We start from the raw sequence: 27853 nt of genomic DNA, 5'->3' as shown, positions 1-27853 counted from the left end.
TTTCTTTCAGTAGACATCGAAAAGGCCATATATACACTCACAATCAAATTTCATATTTGATATTTGGCTCATTGTGTAGCTATATTCAAAGTAGAAGAATCATGAATAGTTTTTCATCATCCTGTTGGGAAGTCAGTGTTCAGAGAAAAAAGTTACACTTATAGGAACTCGGTAATCTCAGTCAACTGGTAAAATAACTGGACATCCCTGTGTTTGGTGTTCGCCTGAACCTCAGTGATGCTTCAACTGACATGGGAGCGAGAAGATAATGGCAACATTTTCATTTTGGAGTGAAGTTTAATGGTTTGGTGAAGCATAAAGCTAGGACACACTCTGCTGGCTCCTCTCTGAGCCTGTTATGTTGTTGATAACGTAAGCTTGGTTTTGTCTTGCATCCACATTTCCCACAGTGCACCCAGTGCGAGTGTAACATCTCAGGATCGGACAGCCAGACCTGTGACCTGGAGAGAGGAGTGTGTGCCTGCGCTGATCGAACGGGAAAATGTAGCTGCAAGGTACAGCATTAAAATTACTCACAAAAATACGCACACTTTTACTTGTAATGGCCACCTTCACACATGATGGTAAAAAATAATTTTTGCCATTATTTTTCATTTCCCAAACAAGACACTGAAGAGTTTCATGTTTATGTACGGAGAAAAAATGAACATGAAAAATATACATGATTATACATGTGATCCTGTATTTATATATCTCAAACTGATAAAGAAAAAACAGGTCACCCAGAAATGAACCTGTCTCCCATTTGCTGAGAAAAACATGATGGTGGATTTCCCCAGCAACCAAATTGTGTTTTGTTTGTACTTAACACAAGAAATATGCAATGCAGCTGCAAAATCATAGTTGATTGCAAGTCATAACAGCGATCCCAACAGTACAATGACCACTGACATTCAGCCCGCCAACAGCACGGTATGTTTCAGAAAGCCAGCTTTAAGTCAATGACAGCATCTGTGAGAAAAACACTGTGGTGTTTATTATTTTGAATCCTGCCTGGAGATGATAGTTTGGATTTTAAATATCAATACAGATTGAAAAACTGCTGTACATGCTTTCTCTGTCTTTTCTGTGTGTGTGTGTGTGTGTGTGTGTGTGTGTGTGTGTGTGTGTGTGTGTGTTCAGTCCGTACATGTTACAAAACTGAGTACGACAGGCATCTTAGTTTGCGTACATATATACATTTTCAGTCTTTTCTTCTATAGTTAAATGTGGGTATGTGTGTGGATGAGATGTCATCTCCTCTCTTCTACCTTGTTTTTGACGGTCTGTCATCACACAAGCAGACACACCATAAATCCCTATTACATTTGTAAACAAAACAGACTATAGAGTGACTAAAAAGAAACGCCATTACCACATTTTTATAGTTGCACATAGATACTGTATATTGAATACATTTTCTCTATTCTTGTATCAGTGTTGCAGTTTGACATTCAAACACAAGAAAATATTTTGTTAAGTTTTCACTGTCACTGTAGTGGTTTCATATCACACTGCAAAGGGTCAATTCATCTTCATGTTATTTAACCTTGTACAGTCCTTTTGAAACCTTAAGTGGCAGAAATGACACAAGTAGGTGAAATGACTTGACTTTGACATGATTTACAGTACAAAATATGAATCCCATAATCCTACTTGAGGGATCTTCAGTACTTCAAGATATAGTATGATTAAGATTTACATTCTTTTTTTTTCTTTTTTTTCTTTCTTTTTTTAAAGCAGGCAAAGTTGTGCTTTTGATACTACACTGCATGATTTCTCCAGACAGATATCCCTGCTAATTTATGTAAATTGTGTTTGAATTACACCATTTATATATAGAATTAAATTAAGCTTCCAGAATAGTAGTAAAGTGTCCTTATATCTAATGTCAAGGGCAGTTTAGAGAAATGTGGATCTCTTGATTAACAGTCAACCAGTTTTTTCTTTTTTTTTTCAAGCAGAGGACAGGGCATACACCACAATTCAGTTAGTGTTTGTTTTCTGTACGTGTGTGTGTGCGTGCGTGCGCTAGGGCATTCACGAGTGCTGTATTTTAGTAGTCATTGACTACTCCCAAAAAGTAGTCGACTAGTCGATTAATCGCGGGAGATCTATCATATATTTTTTCACCCAATAACAATGATCAATTATCGTCAAAAACGTCTCATACAACCAGTAAAGGGTGTGGGCGGGACCAACCTGGGGGTAGGTGAAATACCAGCGCCCTCGATTGGCTCTGAGAGGCTGTTTAAAAAATGAGCCGCGATCTGATTGGACTAAATCCCCAGCAGCTTGTCTGACCTGGAGATACCGTTTGACTGCATGACGGACTGCTCTCTTGCAGCGACAGCACAATGAAATTTATCAACAGACCTGTTATTTCCCTTTTTCTGTGGTCGGTGATCGGACGTTTGGAAAATTCTCCGATTGCCTGCTTTGTTCACTCTGGTGGCGCTTCTCGTTGTTGCTGCTGTTAGCGGTAACCATGAGCGGGTGTAGCTTCAAATGGTTATGCATAGCGCTGGTACTTTGGTGGTACTTCAGAGTAGCCTTACATATATTGCAGCTGACGGTTTTATCTGCTTTGGTAAAATATTTCCACACTGTTGACTGTCGAGCATCGGGGCGTACAGTCATGTTTCTCTCTGCCTCTTGTTTTCGCTGCATTTCTGCTGCTTTAGCGCCCAACAGTATCACGTGTGACTTGTCAACAACTACAACTACAACTACAACTACAACAGCAAATACCCACAGCGCCCCCAGCTGCATACCTGCTGTAGATGCATTGTAGATGCCACTGCTTTATTACTGCACCGTGCTAAAATCACAGATGAACGATTAGTCTACAGCAATGCACAGTGTCGACTAGTGGTTTTAATATTCGAATAATCGACTAGTCGACTATTCTGTGAAACCCCTAGCGTGCGCCTGTGTGTGTGTTTGATTTGTATTGGTAAAAGTAGTAAATGTTACATATGAGAGAACCTGAGATGGTTTGATATTCTGATCCACCCTGTCACCACCTTATCTCTCTCTCCCCGTCTCCTTGACACACACACACAAAAACACACGCACGCACATATATTCAATATATGGCACACCCAGACTGGAGACACCTTTCATCCCTGCTGTCACTTGGTGATCACATTATTCCTTATAGACAGTGACAAATGCTAAAACAAACTTTTGCATAAACACACACACTGACACACGTACACGCACTGACACACATACACGCACTGACACACATACACGCACACAAACATACACACACATCTGATCCATGGCCTGTAATGAGGCTTCAGATCACCGAGTGTCATCTTCACTCTGAGCAGGCAGGAGGTTGACTGCCTGTCACTCAAACAGTCATTTGTCACCTGGTACCTGTCTCTCACCTGTTATTTCTGCTGCCTGTGACATGCTATCCTGGTTACCTGTCTCTCTGCCTCCCTGTACCTCTCCTTCTATAAATGTATGTGATCTACCTTCATTTTTCTTGTAGCAGAAATCAACATGCAGCCCCAGAGTTTTAGCATACAAAGACTGTTTACAATGTCATAGCTTGTGCTGAAAAAAATTATTCTTTAGTCACAAACTCCATCTTTTCTCCCATTCTCTGTTTTTATATGATTGTAATTTGAATAACTCTGGGTTTTGAAGTGTTGTTGGACAAAATATTGGAGTTTAAAACATCACCATGATGGGCATTTTTTTCAGTATTTTGCAATCTTATGGACTACAATCTTAAAATAGTGAGATTTTAGTCTCTGCAACCTTTGTAATAAAATAATGACCTCTATTGACATAAAATGATGGTTTATTCCATCACCATACCTGCACACTCTCTTCTGTTGTTCTTGGTCCTTACTCACTAACCTGCAGGACTTTTTGACAGAACTCAGCATTAATTGGATGATGTTTTGTTGACAGCACTGTAAGCCTTTTCTCAGCAGAGAGAAGGCTTAATACACAGCCCTGTCCACACTCCCATTTTAGACCAGTCAGCTCTCAGCTTATTTACTGAAAATGTAAACATTCAGTGCAGCTGCAAAGCACCAGAAGTGATATTCTTATTTCTTGCTCATTGCAGCAAAGCCATCGAATGCATTATGTGTTTTTCTGTGTGGTATTGGTTGGATGTAACCTTGTGTATAACTTAGGCAAATAATAACCAATTAAAGAGTGTGAAACAATAAAACTGTTTCTCCTCAGATGAGTGTAAATAGCTCAACCAGAGTCAAGGTTAGAGATACAGTTTCAACACATTTCAACAAAAGGGCTTGAGGTCAGACCCACATCTAGTTATCTGTCCTGCTGAAGTGTCCTGATGCAAATCCTAAAAGCACCACTGCAGGAGTGACGTTCTGCTGCTCCATCCACTTTCTCAACTCCTGCAGGACAGAACATTGAAACTGTATCATGTTATGACATATTAATTGTATATAAGTTGATAGATAGATAAATAAATAAAGGCTTAGATGCTTTCCAAATTTGGATTGCATTTCTCATAAGTGTAGCCTCAAAGTAAAGTTCTACATTGATCATCAGCTGGGTTGACTTTGCAGTTTTCAGTGTTGTCACATGACTTTCCAGAAATCAATTTGGTATTGAAATAATGTTAAAAAGTCATTAAAGAATCCCAAAAACGTACCTATGTGTGTTTTCCTGTGTTATTCAAGGCCAATGTGGAGGGACACAACTGTGACCGCTGTAAGCCCGACACGTTTGGATTGTCAGTACGAAATCCGCAGGGCTGCAGCAAGTGTTACTGTTATGGACTCACACAGTCCTGCACAGAGGCACAAGGACTGATCAGGATGTGGGTGAGTAAACATATCTTTATTATTTTACTTCTTTCCTTTCAGTTTTTAGTTTAACAGAAGCAGCACCCACTCTTTTTATTTTTTAATGTTTCACAGGTGTAAGACAAAAACAGCTGCTTTTGCTGGATCGGTCTAATTATTTGTGATGTGAAATTAATTCTGAGACACAATTTGGGGATTTTGGTCACTGTTGTATATTATGACAAAAAACACGGATTGAGAGTGTGAGAGTGCCACCAACCGGCTCTTGCAAAACTTTGTTTAGCCTTCACAAACAAATATGTCCCATTAAATATGTTAATGTTGCTCCATCTCCTAAACCCTTGTGATGTCACTAGTAGTTTCTGACCTGCTTCCTTGTTCGCTTACGCTCTCTCCTGCCGCTAATGTATAATCAAAAAAAGTCTAACCAGTAGTTGGCTGTAAGCTGTACTTGCTGTACAGACTTCCTGTGCCAGCTTCCTTGCTGAGACAACACGTTTGACGGCTGGCTACCTGCAAATGACTCAAAACTATACCAATGTTGTAAGCTTCATGTCTTCATTGGTCATTATTTATGGATGATCAGAGGCTAATTCAATCATTTAAAGTTCGTAGATCTAATTATAGGCTGCTTATCTTTTGCCCTGCAGAAAACCAATGATGGTAGTTAGTTTTTGCAGCCTAGCTGGCAGCTGTTGATTTGTGCTATGTTACAAATATGAAATTAAAAAGAAGGTGGGGTGATATTTACAAATATAATGTGGGAATCACAGACCAGACTCAAAATGTCTAATGAGAGGGCATTTGGTTTTGTAACCTTCAGCTCAGCCTCAGGCCCTGAAAGGTGTAGTAGATTTTCAAGATGGACAATTGCATATATACACAGCATGTTAAATGTTTGCAGTATTTTGTACAGCATCATGTGTATATGTTTTTTTTGGGGGGGGGGCTGGGGGGGGGGTGTTAGGTTTTGTTTTTACAAATATAAATCTTTTCTACACTTGAATTTCTCATGCATATTTATTGTACAGGTGTGGTTGATTTACAACTACAAACTAATTGTGATGTTCACAAACTATTATTTGTGAACATCACTTTACAAGCTCAAAATCTTATTGCCCATAGTTTGAGCATATACAACTAACACGCCTTCTGCTTCCAAATCATTCAAATACAAACATGAGTGTGAACTTTATGTTGCAGGTACAAGTTTTGAGTCAAAAACAGAGGAATGTAAGTTACACCATAAGACAGTCAGCAAATTAACAATCAGTTGTTGAGTGGCAGCCTGTTTTTAATAAAGGCTCCTCATCTCAGAAACAGTAGCCGTCAGCAATAAATGGGCGTTTCCGTGGTAACTGTAGAGTTTTCGGTTGGAGTGTAGTGAGAGGTTTCATTTGAACGACAAACATTCACTTCATTTATTGTTGACAGAGGGAGAGAGAGAGCGAGCGAGCAAGAGGAGAGCTGGACAGAGAGAGAGACAGAAAAAATGGCGAGTTTATTGGAAAGTGGGAGATTTTCTCTGAACCACTGAATCGTGAGATTACACTGAGTGGAGTGGGACACACACACACACACACACACACACACACACACACACACACACACACACAGTCACCATATCTACACAGCATACACATACAGTACACAAACACAGTACACATGCATTCACATTCACAAACATATAAACTCACACTGCAAGGGATTACAGAGGTTAGGGGGGAGACACACACACACACACACACACACACACACACACACACACACACACACATTCTGCCATACCTACATACACAGCCTACTTTGTGGTGTTTATCTCTGTTGGGAGAACTGTGTAACTGTGTATGAATATTTACTGGTTGTTAAATGTTGCTGTGAAGATCTGCACTTATATAATTAAGTAACATGTATAAGGAACTGAGATAAGATCAAAGCTCTGACAAGAAAAAAAACAGAATACTTTAAAGAGGATTCTCTTGTCAAAGAAGCGTAGTCTAATTAGATTACTAATTGGTAACTTATCCAGTCATAGGGTGCTGAGCTGTGAAGCAAAGGAAGCATTAAACAAGAAGTCCAGAACAAACAAAATGACTGATACTATCTATAAGTCAGTAACTGTTAGCTCTGAATGTTAAAAAATGTCTATGAACCCGTAACTTCCTGAAACATATTAATCCCTTGGACATGTTGAATTCTGCATGTGGTTCTTTCCGTAACAATCCTTTCATAACAAAAAGCACCTATTTCTAAATAAGTCATTACTTGAAAAATGAAGCCAGCAATCTTATGCCTCCCATGTCTAAACATGGTTATATGACCTTACAACGGATTGAAAACCCTTCTTACAGAAAGTGTATAAAACTCAGAATTATAATAATAATTATTATAATAATGAAATAGCTGTTACATTAGAATTATAAAGGTCTACTGAATATGTGCATAGTGTGTGAGAGACGCATCATTTCTCAGTCTGTACACTCTGAGCCAGACTGTGGGTTTCTTCTTCATCTCATACTTCATCAGAACCATTTGTGAAAGAGAAGTTTGTGAATTAGTAATAGATTTTTTTTTCAGTTATCACATTAAAACAAAGGAATAACACAGTCTTTCTGAAGTTGAAACATTTCCAGCCTTATTCTAGAAGTTGTTAGGATGAACTTAATCATCAGTATTGCCTTTTTCAATGAACCATAAATCCATGACTTGTTTTTGCTACTGATACTCGATATACAGTATATCAGAAAGATTCCAGGCTCTGTAAGCAATTTTTTGACTTTATCCTCTAAATAAATATATTGTAACTATCAACTGAAGCAAGTAAAAATGTCCTCCCATAACTCACGTTAGTTAGTAATGCCCATGATGTCTGCAGGCTCTTCTGAACAGTATTTCTTTTGAAGCAACAGCTCAAATTTGGATTTTATGACATACAAAAGTTTTTTGTTACTGTTCCTGTTACTTATTTGGTTTCAAAGTTGTATCAAAGAAATTGCAAATGACAAACCAGATACAGTATGTAAATGTTCGGAATTGAATTCATTTTAACTAATAGTATCAGAAATTGGCAATTTTCCATTCCACATGCGACTTCCTCTCTATTATGCAGCCAGTATTGCCAGTGTGCCCAAGCTATAGTAACTTAATAGATTTCATATTCTGTCCACTCAGCCAAAGACCACTGTTTCATAATGCCTGGGATATTATTCACACAATATCCACATATCAACACAGCTGCACTATTGTAGCTGGACCACACTGGCAATAGAGTAGAGATCCAGGCTCAAACAGATGAATCTATTTTTAAAATCTGTCCACTCAACCACAACCCACAGTCAATAATAAACCCTGATATTATTCAAGTAATATTGAAATATCAACAAATAAAGAGGGAGACGGAGAGAATGAGAAAGAAAGGGCAAGATTTTCTCCAGACTCTCAGTAATAACTCAGATATGATTAGAAGGCTTGAGACAGAGCGATACCATTAGTTTCAGGTAATATTCAGAATGGAAAGACATTTACATTAACGGATTTTGACCACTAATATAAATGCCAGCTAAGAAGCAATCCTCACACTAACTGCAAAAAGAAACAAAGTTTTTCAGTTAAAATTTGTCTTATTAACATTAACACTTTAAACACTATAAAATCCTGGGTCAGGGTCTTGTGCTTTTTCAGATGATGACACAGATGTATTCCCATCGCCACGAGATTACATAAAAAGGGGGAAAATGCTATTTTTTTCCTCATGCCTTTAATATTTCAAATGTCTCACATTTATGGGATTATATACAGTGTAACACATAATCATACATTAAACTGTTCAGATGTGGCTTGACTAAAGCTGAGGGGAGCAAAGGTGTTTGGTTACACAACATATTCTGTGACTCCTGCAACAGGATTCCTACTTAAATCCCATTAGATTCAGCTGAAGAGTGAAGATCGCTTTCCAATAAATAACAGATAAATATTCTCAGAGTTCAAATTAGTTTGACTGTTTCACAGAAAAAGGTTGAAAAGAGCTGCATAGATCTATCGTCATTAGTCTGGATATTCCATAATCCTCTGTGCCCACAGATGAAACAAGACACCAAGGAATGAAACGAAAGATACTGAAATTTTCTGTAACAAGACAGGACTCTCAGACCAAAAAAAAGAAATCTATATCTGCCAGAGTCAAAGAGTGGTGAGGGTGGAGCATTGTTTGAGTCAGGAGGTGAGGAAAAAATGAAATTATGTTGCAGAACAAAGAGTGACACTGACACCACACACGTGATGATTTCATTACAAAATATTTTGCCCACCCATATTTGTACATAATGTTGTATCTTGTTGAGTTTGCATCAAGTTCTACGTGAAGAAATGTTGCTGCTTACCCAAGACTGTGTGTGAAAGGTGTACCTCACCAGAATCTAGCATCTCTGCGTCTATAACTCGATCCCAAATGCCAGTTAAAAAAGCTTGTACTCGCAACAGAACATCAACGATTGGTAGCAATTTAACACCATTTAAACTAATCATTGTACTTGTCCAGCAAACGTTTTCATGATACTGGACCTTTTTAATGTTGACATCATTGTTGTGCGCCCTACTTCAGTTGACCCTGAAGCCAGAGCAGACGGTGCTCCCCCTGGTGGATAAATCCAACACTGTGGAGACGAGGAGAGGAGTGAGCTTCCAGCACCCTGAGATTCTCGCCCATGCAGAGCTGGTCACTTCAACTCTCTCTGAACCGTACTACTGGAAACTGCCGGAGCAGTTCAGAGGCTCTATGGTAGGAATCCGCCCAGTGTATTTTGACTGTACGCATGTTAATGACGGGGAAGTACATTTTTTTTTTATTGTTTCTTAATTTGAATTATTTTTGATTCCCTGACTGAACAGTAAGATTTGGTTCATCCCAACTCAAGGGTGGATTTCAGAAAGAGAGAGAACAAGCCAAAATGAAGAAAAATGACCACCATGGTAGATCAGCACTGTTTTGGTGATGTCTTTAATCACTTCTATGTCTTTAGATCACGGCATATGGTGGCCAGTTGAAATACGCAGTGTACTACGAGGCCAGAGATGAAACTGGTCCTTCCTCCTATGAGCCTCAGGTCATCATTAAGGGCGGTCCCAACCGCAGCATTGTGATGACTCGCCACATACCAGGACTCCAGATTGGTCAGCTCACCCGCCATGAGATCGACATGACAGAGGTACAGTAAGGCTTTATATAAAAATTAAATATTGAAAAATAATTGAAGAAAATAACTGACACTAACTTTTATTAGATAACAAATAAAAAAAATAATAGCCCTCTTGGCAAGCTCTGTCTGTCAATACAAACAACATCTATTACATTGATAATAGACTGCAATGGTCAAATTGATTTCTCAGTGTATTCAGTGATTTGTGTGTGTGTGTGTGTGTGTGTGTGTGTGTGTGTAGCATGAGTGGAAGTACGCAGATGGCAGGTCCATGACTCGAGAGGACTTCATGGACATTTTGTTCTATGTGGACTACATCCTAATTAAGGCATCACACGGCAACTTGATGAGACACAGCCGGTAACGCACACTCACACACACATTGCACACACAGTTCCCTCTGGCTCCACAGAGTGTTGTCCATTAATAAATGAGAAATTTGATAGTTGGCTAAATGATAACCTATGGGAAAAATCTCCCTCTCATTTTTTTCTCAAGGTGTAATAATGAAAACCGTCACCACTAAAGCAGAAACATTATAACCTGCTGCTAATAATCAGCATAGTTCTATCTGGATATCCCTTATTATATGTATAATATAATCTTCTTGTATATCTGCTGTGACATGATGAAAGGCAAGTACCTTAGCTTCAGAATTTCTGAATTTCCCGACAGACAAACGGTTGTAAAGCCATTGTCATTACATCACCGTATTGCTGGGTTTTTGTCTCTCTCAGTATTTCAGAGATCAGTCTAACAGTGGCTGAGGAAGGACGATCGACCAAAGAGAGTGAGAAAGCCCATCAGATAGAAAAATGTGACTGTCCACTCGGATACTCCGGACTCTCTTGTGAGGTGCGCACACAGCTAAACACACACACACACACACCTACAAAAAAACCCACATGTTGTTTCTAAGAAGTCCAGTACAGGTGATCAGTGGTTGTAGTAGCCTGCAGGAAGTTCCACAGCATTTGTGAGTGATTATATTTTAAATTTCTCTGAATAGCTTTATTTTAAAGTGCATTCAGTACCGTACAAACTTCGTTAAGAAAAGATGTCAACAGTAACTGATCAGAACTAGATGTTTGAAGCCAGTAATGATATAGATATCCAAGAGATGAATAAAATCAAGTAACAATGTATTGGCAGATATTGGTTTTTTAACATGATCACAAGGGAAAAAGTTACCTTAAACAATTGTACCCAACATATGTACTGAGCAGCACGTTTTAGAGTTGAGACAGTTTGAGACACTTCAAACATAACTTTGGCATATCTTTCCTGCAATATCTGATACCTGTTAACCAACATATACACCACAGCTGATATGAGATAAAATTATCCAAATCAAAACATGTCAAATAAAATCACCTTCGAGCATCAGTTAGAAACTAACAGTGTTGGTCTGGACTCTTGCCAGGATGCAGGTTGTGGGAGGCTCGGTTTGCTCTCGCTCTGGGCTTTTTTATGTAACGTAGAAGGTTTTTTGTTGATGGAAGCTAGGAGATATGAAACCATCATTCACAAGAGAGCCAGTGAATATCAATGTAAAATGCATCAGTAAGTTTCTGTAACTCAGTATTGTTAATGACTCATGTGATGAAAGTTCTTCAGTGCAGCAACAAAAAGCAGACTTCATTAGATCAAATAAAATATCAGAGACAAGAAAATAAGAATTATTGTACAGTGAGAATATTACAAAAGTTAAACGACAGTTTGTGTTGACACGAGTTCAAAACCTACAATTTGTCTCTAACGTGGTGACATACATTAATACAAACATTAATTACAGAGTGAGCTGAACTCTCTCTGCTCAGAGAGATGATTGTTTTTTTTTGTGTGTGTGCTGTGCCTTTCTACTGAGAGAGAATGTAAACATGGAGGTCATAGCCTCAGCTTTCAATAGTATCTCACAAGCTTCCAATTTACATTTATTTCAGTTTTAAGCCTCAGCGACGCTTTTCAGACTCTTTGCTTTGCCCAGCCAGGATTAAGCCTCACTGAGCGCTTCCTCCACTCACTTTTGATTTTGTCAAAGCAATTGACTTTCAGCTGCTTCCAGCTCCTTCTCTTAAGCCACAGAAAGCATATAGCAGTAACTCAATCTTTAGTTTAATGAGGATTTTGTAGAGACAGCTTATGACATATGGAGGCAACAGTTCTGGGCAATTCCACTGGACAACGACGCCTGAGAGTCATTTAGGTATTATTGTATTAATCTCAAAGGGGTACGTGAGTTACCCCCAAACTTTTAACTATATTTTTCAACCTCTGTTTCACTTTGTCGCTGTTTCTCGGAGTGCACAGAAGCAGCCATCTATATCGCCTGAGAAAGAATTATCAGTGCACATAATTTAGAAACTACATATACTGTTGAAAAAGCGCCAAATGGAAGCCAAATAGCAAACGGTAGCTAAACTTGAAATGTTCAGGTCATAGAGGGCTTGGCTGACAGATGGCCGTTCTATTTGTAGCTGCCGCCGTTGTTAATAAAGTATTTTTAAACAAGCGTTTAGCGCTAGCAGAGGGAACAGATGGGTCTTTAAATGGACTCCATTAATTATTACTGAACAGGAGAGAGAGGCCGAGAGAGTTACCTTGCATGTGTATGCCTGTGTGTGTGTGTGTGTGTGTGTGAGAGTTGTGAGGGTATGTGCAGGTGTGGGCATGTGTGTGTTAAAAGTTACTGAAGGGAATAACTCTTAATTGTGCGTGTGTGTGTGAAAGAGAGAGTGGTCAACAGTTGCCTAGAGAAATAACAATTAGGGATAATTGTGTGGGTCTGTGTGTGTGTTGCAATATCATGCACAGTTTGTTTTTTCTATGGGAATAAAAGCTATCAGAACTGGATCTCATATGTATTTGCAACTGTTTTTCAGGTCTTCTAAATTGGTGTCTCTCTTTTTCCCTCCCTCCCTCTCTCTCTCTCTCTCTCTCTCTCTCTCTCTCTCTCTCTCTCTCTCTCTCTCTCTCTCTCTCTCTCTCTCTCTCTCTCTCTCTCTCTCTCTCTCTCTCTCTCTCTCTGTGCAGGAGTGTGCTGCAGGCTTCTACCGTCTTCGCCCCGGTTCCCTGACACCTGCTCCAGCGTCCAGAGTGCCCATCGCTGCCGGCATGGGCAGCTGTGTTCAGTGCCAATGCAGTGGGCACTCTTCCACCTGTGACCCTGAGACATCCATATGCCAGGTAAATGAGTGTGTGTGTGTGTGTGTGTGTGTGTGTGTGTGTGTGTGTGGCCATTCTGCCACTGGAGACCCTCATACAGCCATATGCCAGGTAGCTTGGTGAGAGGAAAAGGTGTGTGTGTTGGGTGTGATGTCAGGTACTGTAATTAGCCCTGCAATAATTAACGACCCCAGGCTTATTCATATTTTGTGTAATTTCCTCTCATCTGGATCTGACCCAAAGCTAGATCTCTACTTTCAGAAAGAGGAGAAGATGGTGTTGAGGATGAAAAGAAAAGAGACGATGAAACGATATACTGCGCAGTTAGAACGCATTAGGGCAAATAAATCTGACCCTCACAGCTTAACATGAAATGTATTCAGCAGGTATTTTCAGGTAAACACTGTTACTGCTCAGGTGCATTCAGGTGTGAAAACTTGCATTAAATGGTTGTATGGTAATTTTCTAACTGGTACCAAAGTTTTGAGTGTGACATCTTTAGCTTTTTTCAGTGCAAGAAAAAAAATACCCCACAAAAAGTTGCCAAAGAGAAATGCTCTGCCTTCATATTTGTTATGATTGTGTGTGTTTTTCCAAAGATTCTGCCTGCATGTCGTCTCTAAACCCAACTGGTGGCTACTGAGATGAATCTCCACATGCCAGTTGTTATCTGTTAGGCACTTCCAGCCTTTTCCACAATCTGGTCAGTTCTGTAGCGAATCGCAATCTGAAGACTTTGGCCTCGGGGAGCAGTTGGTCGCATGCTGTCCAAAAGTCATCTCTCGGATTTGATCTGTAAAAGCCCTGGCAGACTGAGAGAATGTGACTGCTTTGCCATGATTGTACTGCCACGAGTAAACAGTTCACACTGTCAGAAAAATCCATCAACTGAGATTCATTTTGGACTGCTGATGAGGATCCATTTCATTATGTGTTTTGATGTGGTTAGACCACTATTGCACTCAGTAACAATTAAGATAAATTAGTATAACACTTGTAAACAACCAACAAGCACCCAGTGGAGCCTTTTAGGAAAAATTATGCTTTTTTTTTTTTTTGCAAATGCTTGCCCATATGATGTTTAACTATTTTTTTTTTAAAGACTTAGTATATAATATATATATATAGCAGGTACTACAAGTGCTTTCCCCATCAATAACTGCAGCATTATTACAATCTTTGTCAAAAGCTTGCTTGAGGTGGAGGGCTGGGTTTGGTGTTTGGTCCTGACATGAGTGTGACTTTCTGATTATTGATTGACGGGCATATAAACATGAAAACAAGAAGGATCAGTAATTATATGAAAGGTTCACTTTGATTTATTCAATTTGGAATATAACTACCATAGAGCTGTCACTAGCCTAACTGGTAATTTAGAGAGGGCAGTCATTCAACAGATGCCCAACATCGAATCAAATAAACGGTCTCATTTTGTATGGGATGTTTTTCCATTTGAAAGTATTGATTTTAACCATAAGCACTAAACTTTCATGCACCATAAAATCATCCGCATGATAGACTCAAATTAGCATCAACCCAGTGATGAGTTGTGAGTCCCCTCACTCTAGACTGTAGCTTTACTACAGTATGGATGTCAGCGTTTTGTCTCTCCTCCAATGTTCACTGCTTTCTAATTATTTTTATTGTTGTCTTTTCTCCTTTTCTGCAATTCTACCTCATCTCTTTATTTAATCCACTCTCTTTTTCTCTGCTTTCTTCCATCGTTTCTTCTTCCTCCACTCCTCCATACTCTCCTAATTTTCTTTTTCCCTTTTTATGTGCCCCATTCTCATTCATTTAATTCTCTTCCCTCTCGTTCTCAATTATGTATTTACTCATCCTTTGTGTGCTTTCATCTCTCTGCCATTCTTTTTCTTTTACCCTCAATTCTCTCATTTTTCTTTTCGCCAGCCTTCCTCTACACCACCCTCTTTCTGTTTCGCACCTCTCTTTAATTTACTCTAGTTTTGCCAATTTGTTTCTCTCTCTTTTTACAACTCACCTCGCTCTTCTCTTGTGTTTGATTTCTGTCTCTCTCTGCCTCCCAGCCATTTTTTCCTCGTCCATTTCCATCTCGCTCTCCATAACAGTGTCATTAGCATTTTCTAACCGAGCGGGCTAAATTGAAAATGCTAAACGAGTTTGTTTCTGTGGTAATTAGCGGTAACGAGGAACACAGGAAGTTAATGGAAATGACTTGCCTCGTTAAGAGGCAACTTCCTGTTGCTCTGATTGAAGTTCCCATTTTCAACAAACAAAGCGAACACATAAGACAGGACCCTGGGGATATGAAGCAGAGAGATCTGCATGTTTGTGTACAGTATGTAATACATTGTGAGTTTACTGTGTGTGTGTGTGTGTGTGTGTGTGTGTGTGTGTGTGTGTGTGTGTGTGTGTGTGAGAGAGAGACTGAGTGCACAGTGTGTGGGTGTGTGTCTCCGCATCAGTGAGCATTTGCCTGTGTGTTTTTGTGTATACAGCGTGTACATATTTCGCATAGTATTTGTCAGAAAGTATGAGTAGATGTGTGTGTGTGTGTGTGTTCAGTTGTATAATAAGCACAGCTGAAAATAAGCTGAAAATAAACAAACATCTCTGGATAAGAAAATATTACTGTTGTTTAGTTATGTTTATGGTTGTGCATGTCATTGTGACCTCATGGCTATTCTCATAACAGCAGGTGTGTGAACGTAGCTTCAAAGTAAATGAGTATTTCAGATGGCCTGGTTTTGAGAAAGGGAGCTTATTAAACTCTCTGGCGTGTGAGACCACACCTGTCAGCTAACAGCTAGATGTTCGCTGCTGTGCGAGGTCTCACAGCACCTCATCATGCAGGAGTGGGACTGGACCCAAAAAAAAAAAAAAAATCATTACTGTGTATGGACAGCTACATTTCCTAACAGAAGTAGTGCAGACTGGATAAAAGTTTGGCCCTGGAATGGCTCAGAGACTGTGGGTGGCAAAAAGAGTGATTAATGATTTCCCCCACTGCTTCAGTAGAGATGCTCAGCACTGCAGAGGAAGCTGCAATCACACTGGGTTCTTCCCAATGATGGTCTGCATGTGTGTGTGCATGTAAAGACAGAAACTGCTAAATCAACTTTTCCCTGAAAAATAAAAGTCTGATGAAATGATTTCGACATCTGTGGAGATCATTTTCATCTATTTGTGCCAGCAGCTCCCGACTTTAAAAAGAGATTCAAACTGAAATGACCTTTCTGCCAACATGTTGTCAAACATTTCACTGCCAGTCTCTGGATTTACCACCTGACAGCTGAGCACACCCGTCATCAAAAGTTGCTACTATTATCAAATATTGTGACGTGAGCTGACAGTGGCTAACAATAAGTATGCCACTATTTCTTTAAACTCTTCCTCTGGTGTCAGTGTAAATTAACTGATGCCAAGATAATTATCCCACCCTCCAAAAAAAAGAAAGCAAGCCTCAGTCAGTAATCAAGGAGGGGATGATGAGAGACGTTGTCTGTCGTCTTTTCAATTACTCTTTGTCAAGTCGAGACAATTAGGCATTTACAAGGGATTGTACGCAGCTTAACAGTCAAATCTCTTATTTTTCTTCTCTTTGATTAAAGGAACTAAATATGCTACGGTCTGAGCATATACAAGCCCAGGTGCCCATAAACCATTCAAAGTTTTTTTTTTTTTTTTTTTTTTTTTGCCCAGGTAAATCTCGTGGCTCGTTTTAAATGTGCCAGTGGCAATATTGAAATACAACAGATAAAAGAGTTGCTAAACTTTTTTTTTTAAAGATGAAAAGCTTTCTGGACAAGCCACATGAGGTTTTTACTGTCATTGTCTTAGAGCTGCCTGCGTTATGCTCACACAATGAAACTCAGCTTTTTATAACCAACCGCACTCACCAAGGATGGAGAGTGATGGGAAGTTTAATGCCCAAACGTTGGCGTTAGGAGTCATGGAGGGGTTAGAAAATTAATAGAGGTAACATGTTATTTCACGTGTGTGTGTTTGTGTGTGTAGAACTGTCAAGACAACACAGAGGGAGATCGATGTGAACGCTGCGCTCCAGGGTTCTATGGAGTGGTCCGAGGTTTTCCCGACGACTGTAAACCCTGCGCGTGTCCCCTCACCAGCCCAGAGAACAAGTAAACTCTCTGTTTGTTTGTCTTTTTGGTTTTTTTGGTTGTGGATCTCTACGAACTAAAAGTATCGTGTCCATCATGTGTCATGTTGTCATATTTGCAACACGACATATGTATTTTCTCAGCATTTTTACATGTAGATTGTCAGAGTCTTAATATATTTATCACATGTCCGATGGTTATGATGTATTTTGTTACTTGAAAAAAATAATTTCTGACAGATCTCTTCCTGTGTCTAGTTTCAGTCCTACCTGTGTAACGGAGGGAATTGATGACTACCGCTGCACCGCCTGTCCTGAGGGATATGAGGGCAAATACTGTGAGAGGTCAGGCATACAGAAAATCCCAACCTTCCCACAATTATTTCACAAACATGAGCTTAGAAATGATTATATTTTAATGTAGGCCAGATGATGAAACAAATGCACAAGGCTATTATTATTGACATTACAGATGTTTAGGTTCTTCAACAGGAATTTTTCTTGCAAGCAACATTAGTAGTTAACTTTTCCCTTCTTGCTATGCCCCCTCCCCCCCTTGTCCAGATGTGCCACTGGTTACCATGGTAACCCAAGGATGCCAGGCAGCCACTGCGAGGAGTGTAAGTGTTCCTTGTGGGGGGCGTTGCCCGGACCATGTGACCCTGTCACGGGCCAATGCCGTTGCAGGGTCGGGGCATCAGGGAAATCGTGTGACCAGTGCATGGACAGGCATGTGTGTGGACCAGCTGGAATCATCTGTAAGACTAACACACAGTGTTTGCACATCATTATTCTTCATCCTCCTTTTCTTTCTCTTTCTTTTTCTCACTTTTTATTCTCTTTCTATCACTTTCTTCTCATCCGAAGCTTACAGTTTAAAAAAAAAAAAAGAAAAAAGAATTAGAGGCATTAGGAAGCTGCGAGTTTTCTTGGAGATTTGGAATCTTAGTAGTATTAACTGAAATAGAAAATTACCTGAAATAGAAATAAGTATAAAGGCCTCTTTGACTAGTGTACATCAACAGAACCATAGCTGCGGCCCAGCATTCCAACATGGGGTGCCACACTTGATGAACTCGCCTCTCTTCTCTATTTTTTTTCTCTTCTGTTCTCCACGCAGCATTGTCACCTGATGTTGTGATTTTTACTTTATTTTGGCAATGAAATGCAAATGAGTCAAACCACTTTCTCCAGTTGCCATGGGAGACAGGGGATCGTGGCAGAAGTCAGATTGAAGTAATTTAGAAAATAATTTCAATGTCATTTGGAGCTAATTTAAACTTAATATGACCATAATGGCAGGGCCAATTCTGTGCCATTAGCATGTCTAGAGGTAAGTGTAGGTGCATGAGTCAGAATATAGAAGAAAAGGTTGTAAGACAGAGGCTGATGTGAAATTGCTGCTGTCAGGTCAGAGAGGAAATTGCTTGCTCAGGTCTTTATGTGTTCAGACACAAAGCGTGTGTTCATAAATTGGCAGTGCGAGTGCTGCAGTGCACCCTGACACCAAACGGGTCGCCTCTACGTCCAGACTATAATCACAAGTCCTGATGGTTTACACAGAGTGGAGCAATCAGACTGCTGTTCACTTGTTGAAGAGTGATTGCACTCCGCGTTTTGCCTGTGCTCGGCCCTTTCTGCCATCCCATTAGACACAACCGAGCACTTTGGGAGTCGCAGTCTTGAATGAAGGAAATGTAGGTAGCTCTCACATTGACTGCATATCAACATTTGCCTTGGAATACAGTTACATTTCAGTAGATGTGTCATGGGTTGCATTACTAAATGTCGCCCACATCCATATAAGAGGTACGTTATGTTCAAAATTCAGTAATATTCTCCTGGTGAATCAAAGTAAAATACACTGAAAATCTGCTTGTCGAGTTTCTATATCTGATATAATTCTATTCTATTTGCACAATGAGATATAAAACCCAGGTTTTAAGCCACCCAAGATGCTGTACATCTAATATCCAATCAGCAAAGGTTGTGTAACATTTGATTTAACTAAAATCATACTCTAAATACTCCAATTATAAAGCAAGACAGTTTCCATAGCACAACCTGGACAAACGCTGGAGTGATGCAAAGTGACTTGAAGGACATAGAAAACACAACATGTACAGCGGCAGTCGTGTCAAACAGCTGATACAAAGTGAGAGGGATGTGTGCGACCTGCAGCTTGGCACCAAAACTATTCTCTAGATACAGAGATTAAAGCTAACAGCTGTAAGATGAGGAGCACAGGTACAGTACGGGTGTTTTATTGCACTTGTATGTTGGCATGCGTGTGTGGATTTGCAGTTTAGAGCATGTGTGAGTTGATAAATAGTTGTATGTTCAACTGTAAATCCATTTTAAAGCTGTTTAATTTTTGCCAAGTTGCTCTGTTGGTCAACTATCCTTTTTTATGTGGTCTAAAGCTAAGATTTTAGAATTTATATTGTAGTATAATATCGTATATATTAGTGTATATTTGTATAGTGTATATATTGGTATATTCTGAAATATAATTAAAATTGTCTAAATAGCTACATAGTGCTCCACTTTTTACACTAATGTGGGTTATTATCGAAATCCAACACGGGGCAAACTGGGTGTACTGTGTTATCAAATCTTCATCACTGGGATTCTTGAATAGCTTCTGACAGCAGCTATTTATTCCCACACACAATGTACAGTCCATTTACAGTATGTGTGTGTTTGCGTGTAAGCATGCGACTGCCTGAATGCAGTGGTGTATTTGTGTGTTCCTGATATTGATAGGATAGAAAGTTTTTATTTAATTTAATTTATCTTTGATTTCCCTTGTCAGAAATTTTAATTTCTGCAATAAATCAGCCTCGGGTTATAGAAGGGAAAAGAAATTCACACACACGCGATACAGCAAAATGTGAATGCGTGTGTCTCAGTGAATTCCCAAGTGAGTGTGTGTGTTAGTGTGTGTGTTATTTAGCCTGCAGTGCATGCTCATAATAGGTGATTTTGCCTCTCTGTGCTGAATTTCATGCATCGGGAGCCTTGTTTTTCTGATGCCAGAGAGTCACTTAAACATGAAAACACAAGCAGTCACCATGATCACACACTGATTTGTTTTTAGACTTGCAAACAAAGCTTATAAACACAGATCTGGTTGTTAAAATACATGTTAAATATATAAAATACGTGTGTATTTCCTTTTCCTCCTCTCATATCTCTCTGCAAAGTCAAAACTCAAACTGTCTCTCTCTCTCTCTCTCACACACTCACACACACACACACACACACACACACACACACACACACACACACAAACACACACACAAACTCATACAACCTCTCAAATAGATTTAGCTGGCCTCATTACAAACTGTCTGATGTGTGTGTGTTTTTGTTTGTTTATCTAGCCTGTGATGACGAGTGCTCGGGTCTGTTGATCAGTGATATGGACCGCCTGTATCGCATCATCACTGACGTCACTCTGACCACACCCCTCCCACCACCTTATCAGATGTTGTACCGCTTCGAGAACATGACAGAAGAACTCAAGGTAAAGAGTCTGTGTGTGACTGGTTTGATAATTGAGGGTATTGTCATTTAATTTCTAACTAATGCAAAGTGATGTTAACTCTGTTTGGATCCATTTGGTTTGCTTACATACTTGTTTACTTTTTCAAACAAACACTGTTTGGGGAGGGCTTTAGCAAATGATCAATTCTTTGAAATTCTTTGGATGTACTCGGATACGTTTACGGTTCTTCCTTCCTTGTGAAAATTACTTTTCAAATACTGTAAAAAAAAAAAGTAGGAAAAGCCAGATATGGACAACATGTTAAAGGTGTTATGTAATTTAAAGAAGTTATAAACTGTGGATATATTATAATTTCATAAGTTCTTTGTTCCATTTAAACTATGTTATTACCATGTTAACTGTGACATAATCACAATATATAGAGATTTATCAGATAAGTTTTCTGTTCTTTGCTACTCGCCTCCTGCCCTCGCTTGCTCATCCTCTTCTTTTCTGCTGTAGAGCCAGCTGTAGAGCCAGGCAGTTCAAAAGCCTAGCCCTGGGCCAAAATGTGTCAGACATTTCTCCCTGTAATTCCTTCATCTCTCTGTCTCTCTCCTGCAGCACATGCTGTCGCCTCAGAAGGCTCCGGAGAGATTACTGCAACTGGCTGACTCCAACCTAGGATCACTAATTGTTGAGATGGACCAACTACACAGCAGGGTACAAAAACTTTAGTTTTTCCTTTGGCTTGACTCTAGTCTCTGTCACTGTCTTCCTTCCTTTCTTGTGTTATCCTTCCTTGACCTTCTTTCTCTGTCTGTCTGGTCACGTAACAAGACGGAGGAAATGTCGACTGCGGCACGGAGCGAGATCATAGTTTAAGGCGGCACTTGTGTACAAAGAACAGCAAAGACAAAAGTCTAGTCACTTCTACAAGAAGCTGTGGAGCACAATAGTGGCAGCTCAAAAAACTGTTAACCACTTCTGCAGTATGTTAATTGATTTAAATGTATCGCAGACACCAATTCAATCTCTTTCCAACACGATGATGAAGTGAAGAAAAATCTGTGACACACATTAGTCAACCAGCTGAGCAGCTAGAATAAAAACCACGGTAGACAGTGTTAATGGACTGTGTGTGGTCTTCAGAGTGAAAAATCGCAAACACATTATGTCATTGGGGCCCGTGGGCACCATACCACGATTATCCTGCTAGTGGTGGTAATTTCATCAAGTACAAATTAATTTTTAGGAATACACAACATGTAATTAGCATAATTGAAATAATGAAAGAACTGGATTTTGGCACAGGGATCCTCTTCAAGACAGAGCTTCTGGATCAGAATCTGGATTTTATATCATTTCCTTCGTACAGAATGCAAGAATCTATAAAAAGAAAACGTAGGTTTTTACTTTACAGTCTTTAGAGTCAGTTATGTCTCTAATGGCGGGTATACACTGTGTGATTCTGGGATGTCCCAGATGAAAGATGTCTTAGATATCTTTGGTCATGACTTTAAAATGATGGTCCTACATCAAAATTCTGACTGTTACCGCTATAGCATGCTGATGACATTTTATTCTTCTCAGTAGGTGTTACTATTGTACAGTCGACATGCATCAAGCTTAAGTTGGTTAGATCCATCTCACACAATGTGGCCTGCAATAAACTTATAAGATTGCTGAAATCTCGCAGTCTGTAGGAGCCTTAAGAGTAGTTAACCAAAACAGAAAAACACTGCTTGAGTGCAGGGGGTCCACAAGTGCCAAGTGGAGAAAAATAACACACACATTCATGCTGTGAAGCATCACCCTTTTAGGGACTGAGGCTTTGACATTTGTTGACAGCAATGCTATCACCCACACCCCATCACACTCGGAGACTCGCACACAAACCCACACACACACACACACACACACATACACAACAGCTAAAATGATATAGCATGTTCTTCTGTTCTTGTCAATTCACAACAATAATTACCTGCTCTTTCTTTCTTCGTCTGAGTAGGTGTGTTAAATTGAGTGAGCTTGGATGTGTTGTCATGTCTGTCAAAAATTCATCCATTTCTCGTATTTCTGGTCCTCTGTGTTTGTGTGCGTTAATGTGTGTGGGGTTGTGTTTCTTGTCAATAATTCATCCATCTCTCGTTTCTGTATGTTGAACACGCACACACACACACAATAATATTGATTGCGTGAATGTATTGCCGTCATCGTCTGTCATTCGTTTACATCTAAGAACTCAGCCCTGCATCCTTTTCCTTCCTTCAATACAGAGGAGTCATGTTCACTTATTCAACATTGTTTAGTATTTTATGGCTTGTGTGTGTGTGTGTGTGTGTGTGTGTGTGTGTGTGTGTGTGTGTGTAGTCCACTAAGGTGTCTGCTGATGGAGAGCAGGTTGAAGATGATGCTGACAGGATTCATAAACGAGCTGAGGACCTGGAACAGTTCATCAGGGATACACTGCTGGGAGCTAAAGGTAGCAGAAACGAGCACCACCTCTCCTCCTTTAACTGCCTCCATATCCTGCCAACTGGGTTTTCTGGATTTATCCGTCTACTCTCGCTCTCGTTTCACCCGTCATTAGAGTACATTGCGTAATATTACATTATATTAAATGTAAGGGATCCCTTTGGGAAATGTGGGTTATTAAGTTAGAGGACAATATGATGTATAAGAATATGAGGAGGTGAGTAAAGAGGGTAATGAAATGAATTATACTGACAGAAAATATTAAAAAACAGCAATTAAATTAAGATTTAGCATCTTCAGAAGGACTTGGTTGAATTGGATGCAAAAGAAATACTATGATAAGAATGATGTCATCATTATTATGGAGACCAGCTTCAGTATTTCTGCCCCAAATCCCCAAGAAGCAGACACGTTGTTGTACAGCAGGCTGTATTTAATCATTTCTATCAGGCCTACCTTTTGAAGCGGAGGCATCATGGAGGTGAGACAACCAAAACGTCTTTCTCCCTCCTTGTTAGCTCACTAATGGAAACTTAGCTCAAACACAATGGCTCATGGGCCAGGTGCCAGCACTCGGTGCCAGCTGCTTGGGCAAAGTGTTGCCTGAACAATAAAGACAGATCCAGCAGGCTGCAGCATCACTTAACCGTGGTGATAAAGACTCACCCACCAAGATAATCGGGTGCAATGGCTCAGTTTGTTTTCACTCTGTTGTGCAAATGGTTAGCAAGTTGCCAGTGCCTGCTGTCCTAGGAGGGTGGTGTGTATCGAAACAGGGAGGGATGGGAGCGTGGTAGGAATAGTTAAAAAAAAAAAACTGACTGTAAGAAAATCCTATTTATTTTGAAGTATTGCGTGTACATGAGTTATTTTTGTTCCATAAGTTGAGTTTACATTATCATTGACAAAGCATGCACAATAATAATGATGAAATGTTTCTTTAAACCTGCACTGAATCACTTTTTGAGCCACTTGGGTGAATCAGAAACGAACATTAATCTCAACTTTAATATTATCACCTGAAATTGCCAAAAGACACACGCATTTACACATCCAGCAGACACAGTCTCACACTGTCATTCACTCACTTACAAAGCGTTGTTGCAGTGTTAATTCCTTTCCATTTACACTGTGTTGCAGTTCTTTATGCTTCTGTCTTTTTGTTTTGCTACCAACTATATATATTAGATGTTTAACCGTTGCTCCGGCTTTTAATGCTGTCCTACAGCAGGATACTTGGTTCCCACTGGTGTAAAGCGTTCTCTGAGTCACAACTTTGTGGCACGCCCAGATGGTTCACTCTGTCAGTGGTGGCTTCATACAGAGGGCTTATCTCGCTCTTTCTCTGCACGTATAACTAGCAGGTAGTTGTTCACTTCAGCTTCAGTATCCTCTTTGCCAGTGCAGCTGGAGAGTCTCCTCCCCAGCGGCTGTGTGACCCGCTTGTGATGTGTTTTTCTCAGCCGCAGCCCTTACATATGCTCCACTGAAAAGGGTGTCACTGACGTCTAAAGGGGGTTTCACTGCTTTGTTCAGTGTCTCCAGGCCATCAGGGTCCCTCCATGTGGGAACTAATATGTTCTTAGTGGACAAGACTTGTGCAGTTCTTTTGCTCACGCCTCCTTTCACAGTCTTGCAGGAGTGTCACCTTTCAAGTCACCCTGACCATTTGTGCTGGGGTTGGTCAAGCTCCTCTTTATTTGCTGCTGTTGCTCAAGATCAACTTACTCACCTTGTTCTGGAGCTTTCATTTGTAGATGACATTTGCTCAGTTGTCATGAGACTGTGGATGTTCAAACTTTCCATCCTACTGAGTCCTTTTAGGACTTCACATCCATTTTTGCCTGAGAAGTTGCCATAGTAGTTGAGCTCACCAAAGTTTGAACGTTTACAGTTCAATGACAACTGAGCAACCTTTGTCTGCTGATGAAGACCATATACTACTTCAGAAAACTCCTTAACAAGTGGAGATTGTTTAACCGACTGTCTAGGTTTTCAGTTCACTTCACGTTCTCGTCTCCAGCTCTCTGAGTTTTATTTCTCTATATCCACCATTTCATCCAGTGATTGGACTCATCATTTATGAATGTACTTTTAAGTAACTCTCACTCCTCCACACTGATGTTGAAAAAAAAACAAATGCGCTCAATGCAAAACTGTGCAGTTCAAATAATTAGTTATTTTGATTACCATTATGAATTTTTTATGACTTCTGGGATGAAAAGAAAGTTACCAAACCAACACGTTGTGACTGGCTGTGATGAAACTGTCCTCTTCTTGTTGTTGCTCTTAGCTCTCTGGCCGTCTGCCTAATCACAGTGCGATTATTGGTGTGTGTGTGTGTGTGTGTGTGTGTGTGCGTGTGTGAGAGAGCGAGAGAGTGTGTCATGGCTCACTGGATGATTGAGAGTAGCAATTAGAGACTTAATTAGTGGATATCACGCACACACACACACACATATACACACCACATACACAAACATTGGTGCAGATGTGCACACATTCATACACAATGTGCACACACACCGACAGACACACACACACATAATGAGGCAAGAAAATACTGTACACACTTTCCTCAGTGTGTGTGCCCCTGTTTACTACATACCATAATATGATTCCATCCACGTTTTAAGTGTTTAATTGGCTTTTAAATCCCACTATGTAATTATATGGCTGTGACACAAACACACACACACACACACACACACACACACACACACACACACACACGCACTCTTACAAAGTCTTACAGATTCATAGACACACACACATGCACACATACAAATGCAGCGTGTGCACACACACACTGTACAGCTGTTCATTAGCATGATGGCTTCAGTTCTTTCTTGGCTCTAGTCACATCATGTTTACATTTCAAATTAGTGGAAATGCTGCATAGCCACAACCACACACACACACACACACACACACACACACCGGCCCACCCACACACCTACAAACAAACACACACACTATGTAAGTTTCAACTTGCTTTAATCATATCACGTTTACATTTCAAATGAGAGGAACACACCGTCACTGAAGACACATAACACACACACAGTTTGTTGTGTACAAATGTACTTCATGGAAATGCACAACAAACACTTTCCCCTCCTCTGTTTTGCTCATGCACACACACACACACACACGCACACACACACACACACACACACACACACACACACACACACACACTACCTCCTCATTAAGTTCCAGCAGTCGGAGTATTACTCAAATGAGCCTTGGAGTGTTTAAGTGTAGTTTCATCATTGATTGGTTTGAGATTTCACTGCCTTTAATTTGATAAAAGCAGGGCAAACATGAAGTCTGCCAAAATCACTGGCTTTGAATGGTGTTGAATCAGATCGTGTGTGTGTTTGTGTGTGCGTCTGACTCTGCGTGAGTGAAGATCAAACGGTGTGATTTTGTGTTTCTTTCTGTTTGAGCCATGGAACCGAGACGAGACACAAACACAGTGGCTCCAGAAAGTGTTCAGTCCCCTTCACTTGCTGCACACTTTTAAATGGTACATGGTTAAAAACAAAGCAGAGCTGAAACAGAGAGTGAGTATTTGACTATTGGAACTGTTCGTTAACATTTAAACCATAACAACTTTAGAAGCCAATAATATGCGTCTCTCAGCTTGTTTTGAATCTCACCTCTGACCGGAGTGGCCAAAAAGTCAATTAATGCAGCAGATTAGCAACTAACAGGGCAACTAAACTGAAAGCAAAATTAGAGCAAAGACAGTTGAAAGCATTTATACCTACACCTGTCCATAGGCTTCACAGTAGATGGATACGAATGATATTATCTGTCCACCTGTAGTATCCTCACAGTAATCTCTCTGTGCATCTTGTGTGTCCAGACCTCCAGTCAAAGGCTGCTGAGTTGAACCAGACTCTCTCGCGGAGAGATGGAGCTCCAGACAAAAGCCTGCAGGAGATGAAGGAGGAGATCCAGGCCATGCTGGCCGAGATGAGGAAACGGCAGCTGGGAGGAAAGAAGAGCATCGCTGATGAGGAGATGGAGTATGGACACACATGTACACTCTTTCTCTCTCTCACACACACACACACACACACACACACACACACACACACACACAAACACAAACAACTGTAAAAAATGTCTGTATTTTGAGCATGCATCATTGTTACATGTTGACAAGTTTAAACTGACAGGGTGGAACTGTTGTCTCCCCCTTCTGGCAGTCAGGGTAATTACACAGAAGTGTCAACGGTTTAAAGACAATAATCCATTATGCGAGGAGAGTAAATGCAACAGCTACATAGCCCACTCCAAATATTTTACAAATACCAACCTGTCTGAGAGCAGTGAGGCGCCATCCATGTCTGCCGTCAGTCCCTTCTCTTCTCTCAGCGCTCGCCAACGAGGAAAAGCCACACCAGTGGTCATCCGTGTTTGTCCTCACCTTGATCAGCTGCTTTCTTTGTTAGACTGTATTCCTTCCTCTGAACACAGAGGGGTTTTTTAGAAAATCTTTTATATCTGGAGTATCAGAAACTTTTCTTAGATGCTTCCTAGATTTTTATTCCAAAGGCTGCGAGCTGCTGTAGCTTGCTCTGTCACCACCACTGCGGTT

General features: G+C 40.1%; 1 protein-coding gene across 1 annotated transcript in view; it reads left to right on the top strand.

Annotated features, from left to right (window-relative positions):
• Nucleotides 1-27853, top strand: part of lama2 (laminin, alpha 2) — a 180881-nt gene that overhangs the window by 111820 nt on the left and 41208 nt on the right. Inside the window, exons 27-40 of the mRNA XM_087176271.1 lie at nucleotides 411-515; nucleotides 4683-4826; nucleotides 9409-9585; nucleotides 9827-10012; nucleotides 10245-10363; nucleotides 10741-10858; nucleotides 13037-13189; nucleotides 17168-17292; nucleotides 17529-17615; nucleotides 17835-18028; nucleotides 20657-20799; nucleotides 21385-21483; nucleotides 23137-23248; nucleotides 27116-27278. Coding sequence (XP_087032397.1) covers nucleotides 411-515; nucleotides 4683-4826; nucleotides 9409-9585; nucleotides 9827-10012; nucleotides 10245-10363; nucleotides 10741-10858; nucleotides 13037-13189; nucleotides 17168-17292; nucleotides 17529-17615; nucleotides 17835-18028; nucleotides 20657-20799; nucleotides 21385-21483; nucleotides 23137-23248; nucleotides 27116-27278 — 1925 coding nt within the window. The remainder of the gene's footprint in view (nucleotides 1-410; nucleotides 516-4682; nucleotides 4827-9408; nucleotides 9586-9826; nucleotides 10013-10244; nucleotides 10364-10740; nucleotides 10859-13036; nucleotides 13190-17167; nucleotides 17293-17528; nucleotides 17616-17834; nucleotides 18029-20656; nucleotides 20800-21384; nucleotides 21484-23136; nucleotides 23249-27115; nucleotides 27279-27853) is intronic.

The sequence above is a fragment of the Seriola lalandi genome, unplaced genomic scaffold (assembly GCF_002814215.2).
Source record: "Seriola lalandi dorsalis isolate HSWRI2012SDOR001 ecotype SW California unplaced genomic scaffold, Sedor1 jcf7180002054544, whole genome shotgun sequence".
Taxonomy (NCBI): Eukaryota; Metazoa; Chordata; class Actinopteri; order Carangiformes; family Carangidae; genus Seriola; species Seriola lalandi.
Note: the sequence above shows the minus strand (reverse complement) of the source record. Positions and strands in the feature narration are given on the sequence as shown.